The following is a 17386-nucleotide window of genomic DNA, read 5'->3' on the forward strand; positions in this document are numbered from 1 at the left end:
TCGATGGAATTTAGTCTGGAGATAAGTTTTAAGGAATTTCAGTGTAGGTTGCGTGGTGGTTTTTACCAGATTTTGCTTTCACCGACAAAAAAAACCCATCCTCTGCCAAGCAGTTCAGCCATTTTGTAAGTACCAGAAAAATAAACACTTACCCAAGTGCTGAAATGGCATCTCCTGGGCCAAGGACCCACAGGCTGGCTTTTCTTTAAACTGAAGTGTTGCTCTGCTGACCTCTTGTGGCCATTGGGGGAAACAGCTATAAAAAAATTGAAACGGGAACAATAGCTCTTACAATGCCGCTTGCTTTCGAAGCACAGTTGTAAAATACACTTCATGCCATTTTTGTCAACTTCAGAAAGGGTTTTGAAGAGATACTAAATCCTTTTCTATCCACAATTGAAAAGAGGTGTTAAACTTTTTTTTAATAAGCATTTAATTTCTGTTGGAATCTAAAATTCCAGTTTGGGGCGCCTGGGTGGCTCAGTCAGTTAAGCATCTGCCTTCGGCTCGGGTCATGATTTGGAGTCTCCGGATGGAGCCCTCATCAGGTTCCCTGCGCTGCAGGGAGTCTGCTTCTCCTTCTGCCCCTCCTCACCCTGCTCATGCTATTTTTCTCTCTCTTTCTCAAATAAATAAAATCTTAAAAAAAAAATTCCAGTTTTGATGAGTCCCTTTCATTATTTTTGAATTGTATTTCCATGTAGTGATTGTTTACAAGACTTGTTTGCAAATTAGATTTTGAGTAATTTTAATATTCACGTATTTTTTCATAAGGATTCTGTATATGTGATGGATTCCTGAATATCCCATTTTTAATTGCTTTAGCACTACTAATGACTTTGTTAATCAGGTAATTTTATGACTTTCTTTGTTGAGGTAAAAGCTTAAATAAAGGACTCTACCTCTCTCCCCCCACTAACTCAGTTTGACCCATTTACTTGAGTCTTGTGGATTTTCCACATCTCCTTGTCTAAGTTGGCATCACAAGCTGTAATTATTGATAATGATTTAGTATTATGATTAGGCATTAATAACAAATCTGGATAATATTTAATCCTATCATTTGAGGGAATAATCAGATTATCGGTGCTTTAAATGTGTAGGTATTTATAGTTTTTGTTTGTTTTTCAATATTCCTTTTTTTCCCCTTTTTAAACAAATACTGCTTTTCTTTTTCAGCATTTAGGAGCTTACCCTCATAGGAGAGAAGCATGCAAATTAGAGTTACACCTAAAAAAGTTAAGACTTTTTTCCATCATATAGAAAGTATATTTACTTTTTCTAGTTTTATTGAGGAAATAATTGGCATATGTTACTATAGTTTTAAGGCATACAGTGTGGTGATTTAATTTTCATATACTGCGAAATGATTACTGCAGTAACATCTATCACTCATACTGATAAAAAAAATTTTTTTTTCTTCTTGTAGTGAAAACATACAGGATTTAACTCTTTTAACTTTCCAATATATCCTACAGCAGTGTTGACTGTAGTCATCATGTTGTATGTTACTAGTACTAGTTACTAGTGACATACTAGTTTTATGTTATCTAGTACTTACCTGTCTTATAACTGGAAGTCTGTACCTTCTGAAAATACCTTCCTCCAGTTACTAGTTTATTTCTTTTTTTGGATTCCATGTGAGACCACACAGTATTTATTTTTTTACGTGAGACTGTACAGTATTTAGTATTTGTCTGTCTTAGTTGTTTACATGTGTTGGCTATTGTAAGGAATGCTGCCAATTTTTTGAGTATCCTCCATACTGTTTTCCATGGTGACTATACCAATTTACAGTCTTATTAGCAGTGGACAAGGGTTCCCTTTTGTCCACATTCTTGCCAACCCTTGTTTGATCTCTTGTCTTCTTGGTGATGGCCTTTCTAACAGGTGTGAGGTGATACCTCATTGTGGCTTTAATTTGTGTTTCCCTACTGACTAGTGATGTCGAGCATCTACTCGTATACCTGTTGGTCTTTTGTATATCTTCGGAGAAATGTCTCTTGAGGTGCTTTGCACATTTTTTAAATTTAAAAAATTTTTTGAAAGATTTTATTTTTCAGAGAGCACAAGCAAGCACAAGCTGCGAGCATAAGCAGGGGTAGCGGCAGCGGGCGGAGGGAGAAGCAGGCTCCCCACTGAGTGAGCAGCCTGATGCAGGACTCCATGCCAGGACCCTGGAATCATGACCTGAACCATCCTGGCCTGGGTGTCTCAGTCGTTAAGTGTCTGTGTGTGGCTTGTGGGATCGAGCTCTGCATTGTGCTTCCTGCTCAGTAGAGAGCCTGCTTCTCCCTCTCCCACTCCCCCTGCTTGTGTTCTTCCTCTCACTGTGTCTCTCTCTGTCAAATAAATAAATAAAAATCTTTAAAATCTTTATGTATTTATTTGAGAGAAAGAGAAAGTGTGCACCCATGTGCATGAGGGGAAGTGGACGGAAAGGGCGAAGCCGACTCCCCACTGAGTAGGGAGCCCCCCATGTGGGGCTCAATTCCAGGGCCCTGAGATCATGATCTGAGCTGAAGGCAGACACTTAGCCAACTTAGCCACCCAGGTGCCCCATTAATTTGTTAATTTTTAATGTATTTGTTTTTTGCCATTGAGTTGTTTTTTCTATATTTTGGATATTAACTCTTTATCTGATAAATGCTTTGCAAGTTTTTTTTTCCATTTTGTGGGTTGTCTTTTCACTTTGTTGGTGGTTTTTTTTTTTGGCTGTGCAGAAGGTTTTTAGTTTGATGTAGTCCCACTTGAGTTTTTGACTTTGTTGCTGGTACTTTATTTATATACTTATTTATTGTTGCTGGTACTTTAGATGGCATATCGAAAAAATCATTACCAACTACTGGCAAGGAGCTTTATTTCTGTGTCTTCTGGGAATTTCATGGTTGCAGGTCATACATACAAGTTTTTAATCAATTTTGCCTTTATTTTTGTGAGTGGGGTAGGATATGGGTCCAGTTAGATTCTTTAACCTGGGGTATCCAGCTATTCCAGCACATTTATTGAAGAAATAGTCTTTTCTCCATTGAGTTTTCTTGTCAAATATTAGTCGATTGTGTATGCTTGAGTTTATTTCTGGGCTCTGAGATCTGGTCCACTGTTTTTTTTTTTTTTTTTTTTTTTTTTTTTTTTTGTTTTTTTCTGTTTAAATGCCAGTACCATCCTGTTTTGATGCCTATAGCTTTATACTATAGGTTGAAAGTAGGAAGTGTGATGCCTCTACATTCTTGTTTCTCAAGATTATTTTGGCTCTTTGGAGGTTTTGCAGTTTCATACAAATTTTAAGATTGCTTTTTTTCCTTCTGTAAAAAATAACATTGAAATCTTAGTAGGCATTGTATTGAACCTATAGCTGACATTTGGTAATAGTGACATTTTAACAATATTTTTCCCACTTAATGAACATGGGATACTTTTCCATTTGTGCTATCTTTTTTTTTTTTTTAAGTTTTTATTTTCAGGTAATCTCTGTATCCAGTGTGGGGCTCGAACTTAAAACCTTGAGAAAAGGAGTCACACGTTCCACCAGTTAAGCCTGCCAGACCCCCCCCCCCCCGGCCATTTGTGTCATATTTTATTTTTTTCATTAACGTTTTGCAGTTTTCAGAGTAGTGATCTTTCACCTCAGTTAAATATTTTCGTAAGTATTTTATGTTGGTGATGCTGTTGTAAATGGGTTCAATTTCTTTGTTTCTTAGAAAATTTGTTTTTAGTGTATAGAAATACTGTTGATTTTTGTATGTTAATTTTGTATCCCGTAACTTTCCTGAATTCACTGATTGGATCTAACAGTGTTTTGGTTGAGCCTTTAGGATTTTCTCCATATGAAATCATGTCATCTGCAAATAGAGACAATTTTACTTCTTTTTCAGTTATGTTGATTTCCTTTTCTTGCCTGATTGCTGTAGCTAGGACTTAAGTACTGTGTTGAATAGGAGAAGTAAGAGTGGGCACTCTTGTGCCTGATTTGATTGGAAAGGCTTTCAGCTTGTTCACCGTTGAGTATGACATTAGCTGTGGGAAGGCTTGCTTGCTTTCTTTTTAAAACACCTTTTTCCCCTGAATATTATTCTAAGTATATTATATTTAATAAGTCATTTATATTTAAAGTCCTATTTGACTTGATGGTTTAAAAAATAATTTAAGAAACAGTCTTTCACTCATATTCTTAGCTCATCTTGTGTAGGATTGGGGGTACTTCTATCCTTTGCCTTGCATTTGGTTCTTTTGTCTGGGTTTAATGTGAGCCATTTTAACTGTTAAAAAGACTGATACTTACATAGTGAACAATTGCGAACTCACCACTCAGCTTCAGTCATAAAACATCACCAGTGTCATTCTCTGATCACATCTGCCTTGCTCAACCCTAGAGGTAAGTACAGTTGTGAATTTGATGTTTATTTCTTTAGAGGTTTGATTTTCATTCTCCTTTTTTTTTGAGGTTACACAAGTAGTTTATTGTATCCATTAGTAATACTTCAAATAACTTATCCAACAGAATAAACCACTGTTAACAGTTTTGTGATTAAAGTGTATCTGTGCACATAGATAGGTGTTGATGGCAAACATGGCTATTTTTTTTTTCCTGCAAAGCTATTTGTATACACTGTTACATTTCTAGGGTCACTTTCCTACACAAACACAAGAATGCAGCTGCACAAGAAGGCATATACAAGGATATTTATAGCTTGTTGGTTACAATGAGCAATTTGGAAACCTAAATATTCTAGTCAGAGATACAGAAATGTAGAGTGTATCAAGGATTTTTGTAGCTTATTGGCTAAGAGAACTGTTTAAGAATATCCTCAATATCTCAGGAATAGGGGACGGATTAAATAAAATGTATCCGTATTATGAGGCAGTTAAAGGGAGTGGGGTAGCCTACTTATACCGCCTCCATGTGGGTGCTGATGTGGGACATTTCCATCACATCTACAGTGATTACTGTTTTTCAGCACAAAAGGCTCACAGGATTTCCAGTTAACTGGGCCATTCTGGTTATCTTCAGCCGACTAATGCTGCTATTTCTGGCTTTCTGTTTCTTTAAGTTGAGAGTTGAATATTTTCTGTCTTGTTGGAATGTTTTGTATTTCATGGAACATCCTATGGTCTTGTGACGGTTTTAGTTGGTGGTGATTGTCAAAATGTGATTCTAGCCTTAATCTCTTGTCTGGAGATACTAAGCATTATAGTAAGTAAAAAAATATGGGGCGCCTGGGTGGCTCAGTGGGTTAAGCCTCTGCCTTTGGCTCAGGTCATGATCCCGGGGTCCTGGGATGAGCCCCATATTGGGCTCTGCTCAGCAGGGAACCTGCTTCCTCCTCTCTCTCTGCCTGCCTCTGTGCCTACTTGTGATCTCTGTCTGTCAAATAAATAAAAAATCTTAAAAAAAAAAATTTCAAAAGGATTTTAAAAAGATTGCATATTCTAGCGAAGTCAGGGAGTCCCCCTGTCTGTTGTCTTCTCTGGCGTACTGGTACAGGGAACATCATAGAAGACAGTTTTGCTCTCAAGTCTGTTGGGGAGGTTGACAAGTGACCAAGTTACTTGTATAGGAATGGGACACATGGTAGGCAAAGAGGCACAGATGTTAATATAATGAAGCCCGGCCCTTTGGTTGGGATGTGTGTCATTGCCCAAAGTGAGGAGAGCCAGCGGGGCATTGGTGTTGGGAGCTAACGCTGAAATGAGGCCGCCTGTTTGAGTTCCCAGGGGCATGAACTGCTGTGGCAGAGTATTACGGAAGTACTTCGTAGGCACTGAGTTTAGGATTGGAGAGGACACAAGGAATGTGTTCCGAGAGAAGGGTAATAATACCCGAGGTATTATGTATTATAGTTGTATGTTGTTATATATATTACATTTTTATATATATTATGTATTACATCTCTGGGATAAAATACTAGCGGTATCTGTCACCCACAGAGATTGAGCAATCCTCGGGCTTCCTCTGTGTCCTACAAGTGGTTCAGTGAGGCTGGAGCAGTGGAGGTAAGGGGAAGGAGGGCCGAAGCCCTGAGTCTTGAGAACTTGAGGAGGGAGGCCAGGTTTCACAGGCACGTGGAGGGAGACTGGGGGTTCCCAGTGACCGCCTAGGCAGCTGGGGGAGGTGGGCAGCCAGCTCCTCATCCTCAGGCCTCTCTAAGCCTGCAGGCACGTTGGTATGTAGATGCAGCCTCCAGGTACATTCCTAACACCCTTCCAAGTGCGTAGAAAGAGGTTTCTTTCTAAACTCCTCTTCAGGAAATTCTGCAACTGTCCCTGTGATTGAATGGTGGAGGCAAAGGTAATAAATTCTAACTATTGCCATAAACTGTGTGGTACTGGTTGACTCATGAGCACTAGCAGGGAAGAACTTTGGGTTAGAAGGGGAACCTGAGCTTAGATGTGAAATTCTGAAAATCCTACTAATGTTTGGGTAAGGTCCTATCATTTATAGGGTCCTGCTGTCCTGCCTGCCATTCGGTGCTCTCATGACGTTGCCGAGGATGGCACAGGTTAAAAAGTGGCATGGCCGTGAGAGAGGAGCTAGGACAGAGACCCAAGCTGTGGATGCTGAAGCCTGTACTTTTAAATCTTTTTTTTTTTTTTTTAAATAGATTTGATTTTTATTTATTTGACAGGCAGAGATCACAAGTAGGCAGAGAAGCAGGCAGAGAGAGAGGAGGAAGCAGGCTCCCCGCTGAGCAGAGCCAGGGATGGGGCTCCATCCCGGGACCCTGGGATCATGACCCAAGATGAAGGCAGAGGCTTTAACCCACTGAGCCACCCAGGCACCCCAAAGCCTGCACTTTTTACTACACTGTCCAGCCTTCCTCTTTGTTTTTTTTTGCCTGATGACCACCTTGTGCTTGGTTACAGGTGGAGAGTAAGTGACTTAAGATACCTTAGTCAGCTGGATTGGGCAGCTTTTACTCTCCAAAGGGCCAAGGGGTCAGTCAGTATAATGAGGCCTTGGAAGTGTTGAGTCACCTGTTACAGGGATCTCTGACTGGTTTTGGACATTGTGTAACAGGGACAAGGTTTATTTTCTGAGTTGCTAACATTTTAAAGTAGAAGAATATGGCCATTAGAGCCAGACTTGAGTGTTGGGATCCCTGCTGTTTCAGGTTTCTCGTCTTCTTCTTTCTTTTCTTTTTTAAGATTTATGTATTTACTTATTTGTCAGAGAGAGAGAAGTCACGGGCACTGCGCTGGGTTCACAAGCAGGGGGAGTGGCAGACGGGAAGAAACAGACTTCCTGTTGATCGGGGAGCCCAATGTGGGACTTAATCCTGGGACCCCTGGGCTCATGAACTGAGCTGAAGGTGGACACTTAACCGACTGAGCCACGCAGGTGTCCCGCAGTTTTCTCATCTTTCACATGGGGATAGTAATTCCTAATAGGATTATTTTGGGTAATAAGCAAGGTAATATATATATATATATACATATATATATATATAGTCCTTTAAGTAACGCTGGGTACCTATTAGAGGATTAAGCAGTTAATATGTGGTTTCCCCTTCCTTTCTCCCCTCCCCAAGCTAGACTCCCCTGCCCCCCCAACCCCATTCTCATCGATTGCTCCCTCATCTAAACAAAAAGGCTTCAGGGCTGTAATGTGCTTGTGTGGATCACTTTGGATTTTGGGTATCAGTCCCAGTTCCCGTGTCCTGCCCCTGTCCATTCTGTGGACGTGTTTGTCAAGTGATAGGCCCTCATTGCTAGTTGGGAAGATACAGTGGTGGTAAATTCGGAGCCTTCTTTACCCTCTTGGGCTTCATGCCGTGGGAACTCAAGGACCCTTTTGTTAAGTTACCATGAACCCTGGGTTCTGGGTTGCTAATGCGCTTCCCCTCCTGTGCTCCAGCTCTGAGCAGAAGAGTTGGACGGCCCAGGTGTTTTTGTGGAGTCGATCCAGTTTCGGTCTTTCCCTTTAAAGTAACTTCACTGATACCGATGTGCCCCTGAATTGCTTTTACTCTGCGGGGAGGGCATATTGATTGTTCAACTCCCGGAAGATGATACCCCATCTTCCCATAGCCTTGTGGTGCTTCTGTTTTGTGGCTTCCGCTGTCATCTGCCTACCTAGGTTGCTTTTTCCTGAGGGGTGTTTGGAAGGATGAAGGAGTGGGATGTGTGGTAGCCCATAGTGGTCTTTTTTGAATTAGGCGTTCACGTCACACTAGGAATGCTCTTTTTTAGTTTTTTCTGTTGATTGTACCAGGGCCAGAACTCATTGCCAGAGATTGCAAGGCAGATCATCTGGTTGGGGGTAATGTGTATGTGTTTTCATACAGCTCTCCAGATGAGTTTGATTTGCACCTGTGGTTGAGAACCAGTGATTGGATAATTGAACCAGGTTGTGTTCTTACTCTTGGGGTAACGTTGCTTACCCCAGTAACGTTGCTTTGCTTTTTTTTGTTCTGCGTTGGGTTTTTCCTTTGTGTGTGGGGGGGGGTTTGTCTTAGGGAGAGAATGATACTGAACAAATGAGACTTAGTGGATCCAGACTGGTTGACCTTCGTGTGTCACCTTGGGAGACTTGCTATTCTATTTCTGAGCTTTTGTTTTTCCTCATCTGATTGAAGGAGAAGATAATATCCCTCTTTGGAGTTTTATAAAAGAACTAACCTATACAAATTAAGTGGTAAATGGCATGATCTAAGCACTCAGGAAATTGTAGATACTAGGGAGGTTGGGAATGATAATAATGACATTATTTGCAGTATAAAAATACAAATCCAAATTTGAAGATTTTGATTTTGTATTACCAGAATCAATACTCTGCTTTCATTTTACCGCTTCTTAAAAAAACAGATTCTACAAAAACAGATTTATGTGCAGTTCTTACATCTTAATTTTTTTCTTTTTTTTCAATTAAGTCACTCAGCATCTGAAGAAGCTTCCGGTTCAGACTCAGGAAGCCAGTCGGAGAGTGAGCAGGGCAGTGATCCAGGAAGTGGCCATGGCAGTGAGTCAAATAGCAGTTCTGAGTCTTCAGAGAGCCAGTCGGAATCTGAAAGTGAGTCGGCGGGTTCCAAATCCCAGCCAGTCCTTCCAGAAGCCAAAGAGAAGCCAGCCTCTAAGAAGGAACGGATAGCGGATGTGAAGAAGGTATCTACTTTGCTATACAGAGAAAGTGTGCTGCGAGCTAGGACCAGCTAGCAGACCTCTATTTCCCATGGAAAACTTATGAGTTAATCTGGATAATAAAAACTGTAGCTACCTTTTGTAATCATCTATTGCCTGTGGATAAAAACAGGGACTGCTTTCTGTTCTGTTTGATTTAGTAGACACGGGGCCATAAGGAAAATAATTACATGAACCGTCAAATTACAAAGCAAAAAGGCACATTTTTATAATTTTTTTTTTTTAAAGAGTGAGCAAGCTAGTTGGGGGAAGGGGCAAAGGGTGAGGGGGAAAGAGAGAATCTTCCGTGGGGTCCATCCCCAGCATGGAGCCGGACACAGGACTTGATTTCACGACCCTGAGATCATGACCTGAGGTGAAATCAAGAATCGAATGCTTAACCAGCTGAGGCACCCAGGCACCCCTATAGTTTTGGTTTTTAACATTTAAAAAGGTAATAGCCAATACTGAACAATACTAGAGAGAATTACTGACAGATGATTATGGAATGTAGTTGTAAAGCTTAGTGATGGATGATAACAGTTCAAGAATAAGGATAGTTTTTTCGTATCTGAAGCATGGAAGAGAAATACTTCTCATAGGAAAAAAAGTTAATCTGCATCTAGGCAATGTAAGTATTATGAACTTAGAAGAGTCTTCTAGCAAAGAGTGCAAACAAGCCAAAATTCTAAGTGCATAGTGTGGTCTCATTGAGGCACAAACTTTGAAGTGCATTTTTTTTAGGGAAAAATTAATGAGTTGGCCTAATTACAAGAATGCAGCCAATCTTTTAAAATTCCATTTTGAGACAGTTGTATTTGAATCACTGAAAATAGAAAAGAATATTCTTTTAGATTAAGAATAAAATGCCCTAGTGAAATAAAAAGCTTTGTGCTGAGTTGGTTTTTATTCTTCTAAGATAGAAATCTAAGCACATATTTTTGTAGTAGTACAAGCAATTTAAAATGCAGGTTCTACAGAATAGCTTCAACAGATGTGCTGTGAGGCATGGGAAAAGGAAAGCTGTCCTTGCTACTTTGTTAACAGAGGAGTGACTTTCCGACACTCAGCTACTCTACCTGCTCATTGTGTGGGTGGACCTTTCACAAGAGGGAATACATGTAGAAACACCTATTAGAGGTTTTGCTCTGAGTATCGCTAAACTCAGACTTACTGCCCAGGCTTGTAGCGGAAGGCTTTTCTCTGTGATCTTCAGAGTGTGGTGTCAGAGCCTGCTTTCCTCTCCATCTAGATCAGGTGCTCTTTTCAGAACACCAACACACAATTTGGAGGGAAGTATAATGGGTTGAAAAAGTCTGGGTATGACTTTCATCTGTGCGGTGGAGATTTCTTGACTTGTGGAGTAAAGGAAACCATGAAACCATATTACTTAACATAGTGCTTAAAACGTCACTGAGATCATGTTGATCAGGATTCACAGTGGTTAAGTTTTAAGACCTTATATATTTAACCTTATATAAAAAAATGAAGGGAACTAAGAAGGGAAATCATGGCTAAGACTGAATTTCATAATGGAAGTACAGCTTCAGACAGAAATATTAAAATATACTTCCAGAGTTAAGGTGATTAATTCTAAGAAGTTAAATAGTAAGGTTAATGCGTGGATGCGTGTTCTAACCAGTTAGAATGATTGGATTTTGACTTTAAGGATATTATTCTAAAATGAGAACTTCTGAGGAAAGCTCTTTGTTTTCTGTATACAGAGAACAATGTCACTTTACATGGTAGCTTTTTTACTGAAGGGTTGAATTAGATATTGTGGCCATCAAAAGGACAGAGATGAACTCAGGATGATATTAGTGTGTGTACATTATGGTATAATACAGTCCTAGGATTTGAGCCTGGATTCCTAGTATTTTAAAATGATAAAACTAATCAGTGGTCTTTTCAGTGATTTAGCAGTCCGAGTTTATAAAAGCTTCTTAAATACCTGTGCTGAGTAAAGAAATTTCACAGCTCTAACACAGTTCCAAAAAGGGGTCAGGGTTGAGGTAGAGGTTGGGGTTGGCATGGCTAGGTAAACCTTTTTGTCGCCTTTCTTTCTCTTTCAGATTTGTTCAGTGTTCTGCTGCCTCTGTCACCTAGATTTCTTGCCACTTGGTTATTCCTAACTCTGGTTGGGCACTTTGTCTTCTCAGCTCTAAGATTATTTCAAGGCCTTTATGGATTTGTCACCTTTATAAACTGAGAACACTGGATTCCATGATAAAATTGATTTCTTGTTCTAAAATGCCTTTTCCTAGAACATCTTGCTTGTTTTCTTTGGAGGCCTTGGTTTTCTTCAGCTTACTTGGCATTTTTTTTTTTTTTTTTTTTTTTTAAAGGCACTTTGGTAATATCCTCCCTTGCCTTAATAACATTCTGTTTTTTCCTGAGTCGTCTTTCATCAGTTTTGTCTTTTTTGGGGTCCACTTTCCACACACTTCATGAGTCTCAGCCAGGGGCTTCTGTGGCCTCACTTTCTAAATATTTTCATGAGATTTGCTGTTACCTGTATTTTGACAACAAACCCACATTTCTAATCTTGGCTCTCAGGCATTTCTTCTACATGTTTATTGACATCTTCATTTCAGTGTTCCCACAATCCATCCAAATTCATTTTGCCTCTGTGTAACTGATTTCATTAGAAGAACGCCGCCATGATGTACTTGGTAATAATTATCTGTGGGAAGGAGACCGAGGTGGGGGTTATAGACACTCAGAGGTTTTGTGGGGCCTTCTACATTTTTTCTATAGATTTGTTGATTTGAGTCTTTTTATAAGATGATGTTGGTATATTGTGGGGGGGAAAAACTGTCTCTCCAACTAAGCTCTCCTACTTATCTATTTTCAGTAGAAAAAGGTGGTTTTATGAAGGCACGGGAACAGGACCCATAGACAGAAAGAGCTGCCTACTTATTTTGAGATTTTGTTTTATTCAAGTAATCTGTACAAACAACATGGGGCTTGAACTTAGAACCATGAGATCAAGAGTTGCATGTGACTGAGCCAGCCAGGTGTTCCTACTTTTTTCTTTTTCTTTTTTTTTTTTTAATTACTAGTGAAGATTGTTACTAAAAATCAAGTCCCCAAAACTAGGCAAAGGCTAATTACTGTTGAAGAATAAAATAGAATGATCCAGAGAAAGATTGGCAGTGGTGCTCATTTCTGGAACTTGTAGCTAAGCGTCAGAAATGCCCAATATGCGTGCTTCTGGCATGTTGTGTAAGCATCCTGAGGAATTTAAAGAAATAGACAAATGTTCTGATTCTTACTTAATTAGAATTGTCGGGGACTTGCTTGTTTTTTGAGCTCCCAGATAGGTCAGTGTGCAGTCACACCTGAAACTGGAATGCATTAGGGACTTAAAATTCATCAGTAAAAACTTTGTCTTCAGTGGAAGCCTTGCTGTATTACTCAAGTGTAAGTTTATATTTTAATGACCAGTAATCAGCGTACCATGTAGTTTGAGAGCCATTCAGTAAAGAAGAGGCATTGTTAAACTTCACCATGTTCAGGATAATACAGGTAGTACTTTATTATCTCTAAACAAAGCTAACACAAAACAACACTTTTGATATTTAGTTACTTAAATTTTTTTTTAGATGGAGATACATGTCTCAGTAATGAAAATAGTAAATGGGGGATCAAGAAAAAAGGATTCACACGTGGTCTATTAATTTTACAGATGTGGGAAGAATATCCTGATGTTTATGGGGTTAGGAGGTCAAACCGAAGCAGACAAGAACCATCACGATTTAATATTAAGGAGGAGGTAAGAAAAAGAAATGCTTTAAGAGGATACATTTGAATTCCTTATCTTACCTCATCCTTTTCAACTCTGGTGTGTATGTTCCCATTAACGTGAGCCTTATGCCTGAGAATTAAGTGACTCTGTTGCAAGCTTTCTCAACCTAGAACTGCAGGGAAAACCACAGGTGTCTTTTAAAGAAAAGAAATTTACCAGGAAGATTGTGTCACAATGAATGTTTTAGTAGAGTGTTAGAGTATATTATACAGTATTGGCTTCACATCTTTATTTTCATTTTTTTTAAATGTTTCTGGATTTCAAGTGAAATTGATGATTGCAAGAAGTTTATCTTTTAAAATAACCTAGTTTGTAAATCTCCTAGATTTTGTTCAATGAGTCACTAGCTTGGTAAATGTAATAATGGACGTAGTTTCAGATTTATTTTCTGAGAAAGGAAGGAGAGTTTGTGTAACCTAAGTAATGTGTTTTAACTAATTCTTCAAATTTGCTTTCTGTTTTTAGTGTGCAGTATAAAACACTTCACACATATAACTCTGATCTAATTGTGAGAGATTGAATGGATTGGTGATTTTTAAAAATTGATATTATGTACTGGGTTCTTTTGTTTCCATAGCATCAGACTTTTCTCACCTTTCTCAGTTTGTGTGGTATTTTTGTCCGTTCTTACCTCTATATTGGGTTTATAGACCACATTCTGAAGAGATGCTCTTTTACGTCTCCGTGAAATGGCCCCTTTCTGCATTCTTAGGAGGACTTTGCTATTCTTAACTATGTAACATCCTTCTGATGAAGGTGAACTGTTAATATCCAGAGGTTAGGGAGTTGGGGGGTAGAATTTGGTAAATGTACTTTACAGATCTAATTGACTATAATATCCACATTGCCTTCATGGTGTTTTATTTTGAATGACCTCTGAGTGGTTTGCCTTAGCTTTCTTTATCCTCGGTGTCTAGGCCTAGGTTCCTGAGCCATGTTAGCTACAACCAGTCCCATTGTTGAGTCACTCTTGTCCTCTTTTGTATATAAATTAACACATTCTCTGTAGGGCATAAGACTAACAGCAGTAGGAATATTTGCCAGTTTCCCTAAGTTTGGGGGGAAAGAGCTGTTTAGATGTTTTTGACTGTGTAAACTTTCCTTGGCCTAGTGCTGTCAGGCCAGACAGCAGAGCACTCTCAGCTCGTGATTGAACATGTTCTTTAATGAGTCTGAAATGGAATAGATCAGTAGGTCAGCACCTTTAATGGCACACTAAATGTGGCATTTTCACATGATATTCGAGATCTGCAGTATCCAGTACGGTTGCCACTAACATGTGGCTTTTAAAATTTGTATTAAAGCCCAGTTAAAGGAAGGATTCTGTTCCTTAGCTGCACTACGTACATTTCAGGGGCTCAGCAGTCCCCTGTGGCTGCTGGCTACTAGATTGGATCCTGCAGATACAGAACATTTCCATCATCACAGAGAATTTTATTGGGCTGTGCCCTTGTAGAAGTTAAGCCGAGAGAAATATTTCCTGGTGTAACTCCATTATAACAGACAGATTAATTCAAAGGAAAAGAAGAGTGAGCGCCCACCAAACACAGGGTTCTTTTGTCTGAAAGCTCATGTTGAATGATGTTATGATGGAGCAGATTGTTGAATCAGGGGTTTGTGTTGTCCCTGAGAACTGTGAATTAAAGTCTGTGATCATTTCTCCCCCTCACACACTGAAGGCAAGTAGCGGGTCTGAGAGTGGGAGCCCAAAAAGAAGAGGCCAGAGGCAGCTGAAGAAACAGTAAGTCTTTCATGGGGCATGTACTTCACACAGGGGTTTTGAGCACGTCTGCTTCTGTGGGGCTGCCTTTGTCATGTGGTAGTCCACTCCGGGTCCCAGAGTCTGCTGCGGCTCCTGCTGTCTTGGGCCACTGTCTCCTCTGTCCTGCTGCCTCAGCAGCCCTTGAGGCCCAGAGACCCCACCTTGTGTGTGTCCCATGTGTGCTGGGCTACGGCTTACCCCACCTGGTGAGCCCGTTAGCCCCATTGTGGTTTTCTTTAAAATGTGCACAAATTCTATTGTGATTGAACAAGGAACAAATGTAGATTTGCTCTTTTTCCCATTTCATGTGGTTCTGACTGGACACCCAATGTAGTATGACATTTCTCACTGTTGTTACTATGTAATTTTAATACTGCAGTTCACAAGGCAGAAAATTTTAATTCTTGGGCTTATGTGAAATTCCTTTAGAACATAGATTATATATTTATTATTTTTAAAATTTAAAAACTCTACTTAAGGTGAAAAAAATATTTTTATTTATATTTTTTAGAATTTAAAAATCATCCTTGGAGGGGGTCTGGATCTCTGATAGTCTGAACTCTACAGCCCGTCTCCTCAGGGGCTGCATTTGAAAATGTAGATACTGAAATCCTGGCAGACAAATTCAGGGGTTTCTCATGGTAAATAGTTGTCCATGGTGCCTGTTAAAATAGAACCCCAGTTACATATATTTTCTGTCCTAAAAATATTAGTACTCCTTAATAAATTTTTGGCCTAAGGAGTTTGAATTTTTTAAACCCATTTTCTCATTTTCCAAAATAGAGTAATACTTGTTCTGCCAGCCTAACAGGGTTGTTGGAAACTATGCTAGGGAAAGTCAAGAATTTAGTATTGCCCTCCCCAGAGCACATCCAGTTTTCATTTGTGTTTTAAATATTTAATTAGAGTTGGAGGAGAAACTGTAGGCAGGCCTGTACTTCTTGGCATCTTAAAAGGCTTTTGTTCTACTCCCATGTTCTAAGTCCCATGGCCTGCTTGGGAAGCTGTTCTGATCTAATGGCCTTTGGGAGCCTTTGGGAAGCCCATGCACGTGGTCTTTATTCCACCATCTGGCTACGTTCTGCTGGTCTCTTGACTGGTATCTACATGATGCTGTGCTTGGAAACCTCCATAACCTACTTTAAGGGCCTTCTCTGTGTGTGCAGAAGCCCACTGGCCCGTGTACTTACTTTCCTCCAGTCATCCTAAGAGTTCTTGAAAGTTGACAGCCCTCAGTGGCCTTCCTTCTCCTGAGTAGAACCTCTTAGTTTCCTTTCAGGGGCCTGTATCTTCTGTAAGGCTGCTTCCCAGCCCCAGGTTCTTCCTTAGGAACCTGTAAGAGCTGTGGGAGTTCCTTTCGTGCTTGTTTTTATGGGGGCACTGGGCTAGCCTCACTTCCTGCCATCCACTGTGCAGCTGGTGAGTACTGGGGCTTATGAGGAGCTTTTCTCCTGAGTCAGTTAATGAGTAGGATTACTTGGAGGAGGTGCCATAGTGACTGAAGTTGGAAGGCACTAAAGGGGGCCCTCTGTGATCTGAGCAAGCCTAGTAGAACCTAGATTTTAGAATTGACTCAAAGAGAGTGGAAATTTTGAAGTATTAGCACAGGGAAACGCTTTTCTGAAACCCTGCAGACTGTACCACAGATTTTGAAGTTCTTTTAAAAGAGCTATTTTTATTAATTTTATTTTTTGAATTCTAACTTTAAAAAAGCTTTAAGAACAAAAAATAGTGTAAGGAATGCCTGTGTACTTTACTCAGATTTGCTTTTGGTTACTACTTTTGGCCCCGTTTGCTTTATTGCTTTTATATATTTATATATGCATGCACGTAATTTTTTTTTTGTTTTTTTTTGCACGTGATATTTTTTCTGAACCACTTAAGACTAGGAGTGACACACATCATGGCCTTTTATCCCTAAATACTGAAATCTGGATTTCCTGAGAAGAAGACTACTCTTTCCTAAGTACAGGGTAGTTTTAATGTAAATAGATTTAACATTGCTAAAATACTTAGTCTAATTCATATTCCCATTTTGTTAATTGGCCCAGTAATGTCTTAAAACATTTCCTGCCTCCATTGCAGGGTCCCATCTAGGGTTAGATATTTTATGTAAGTGGTCAGGTTTCTTCACAGCACTTTCACAGTGCTTTCACACTACTTTGCTTTCATGACTTTGGCATTTTTAAAAAATAGAGTCTCACAAGGGACTAACTCCCCAGAGTCATAATGTGAATTAGCATTTTAAAAATTCAGAAGTTACACAGTGTAATGTTCCTATACAATATTGGAAACATTTTTCAAGTTAGTTGGCAAGGTTAAAAATTTGAGAAATGGTGCTTGAGTCCAGATTTCTAGCTTCTTAGAAAAATCTGTCTGTGCTGGCCCCTATAACAGTGGTCTTTATAACCTGATGGCCTGGGAGTTCTCCATTTGACCCTATTTTATAGACCTTGCCTGGCCTAATGGGTATTTCGGTTGTAACCCCTGACCTAGTCATAGTAACCAATAAAATTTTTCATTTATTTAACCCACTCCTGCTGTTTTAATCACTGAACTGTTACCTATGCCATACTTATTAATGTTGTCCAGATTTGTGGAAAGTTGTATAGGATTTTTGCTGACTCATGGTCCCACCAGTGCTTCAAACCACTCTAGAATGGTTCCAGAACCTTTTCTCCTAACTGTAGTTTAAAAAC

The 17386-nt window shown here is 39.6% G+C and overlaps 1 protein-coding gene across 14 annotated transcripts in view; it reads left to right on the top strand.

Annotated features, from left to right (window-relative positions):
• Positions 1-17386, top strand: part of CHD2 (chromodomain helicase DNA binding protein 2) — a 130886-nt gene that overhangs the window by 30136 nt on the left and 83364 nt on the right. For 13 of the 14 annotated variants that reach the window (XM_032342123.1, XM_032342119.1, XM_032342125.1 and 10 more), the window contains 3 exons: positions 8871-9102; positions 12806-12892; positions 14605-14666. In XM_032342123.1, the coding sequence (XP_032198014.1) occupies positions 8871-9102; positions 12806-12892; positions 14605-14666 (381 nt within the window). Of the gene's footprint in view, positions 1-8870; positions 9103-12805; positions 12893-14604; positions 14667-17386 lie in introns of those variants that run through there. The other variant, XM_032342129.1, reaches the window with a different exon arrangement.

Source organism: Mustela erminea, chromosome 5 (genome assembly GCF_009829155.1).
Source record: "Mustela erminea isolate mMusErm1 chromosome 5, mMusErm1.Pri, whole genome shotgun sequence".
In the NCBI taxonomy this organism is placed as follows: domain Eukaryota; kingdom Metazoa; phylum Chordata; class Mammalia; order Carnivora; family Mustelidae; genus Mustela; species Mustela erminea.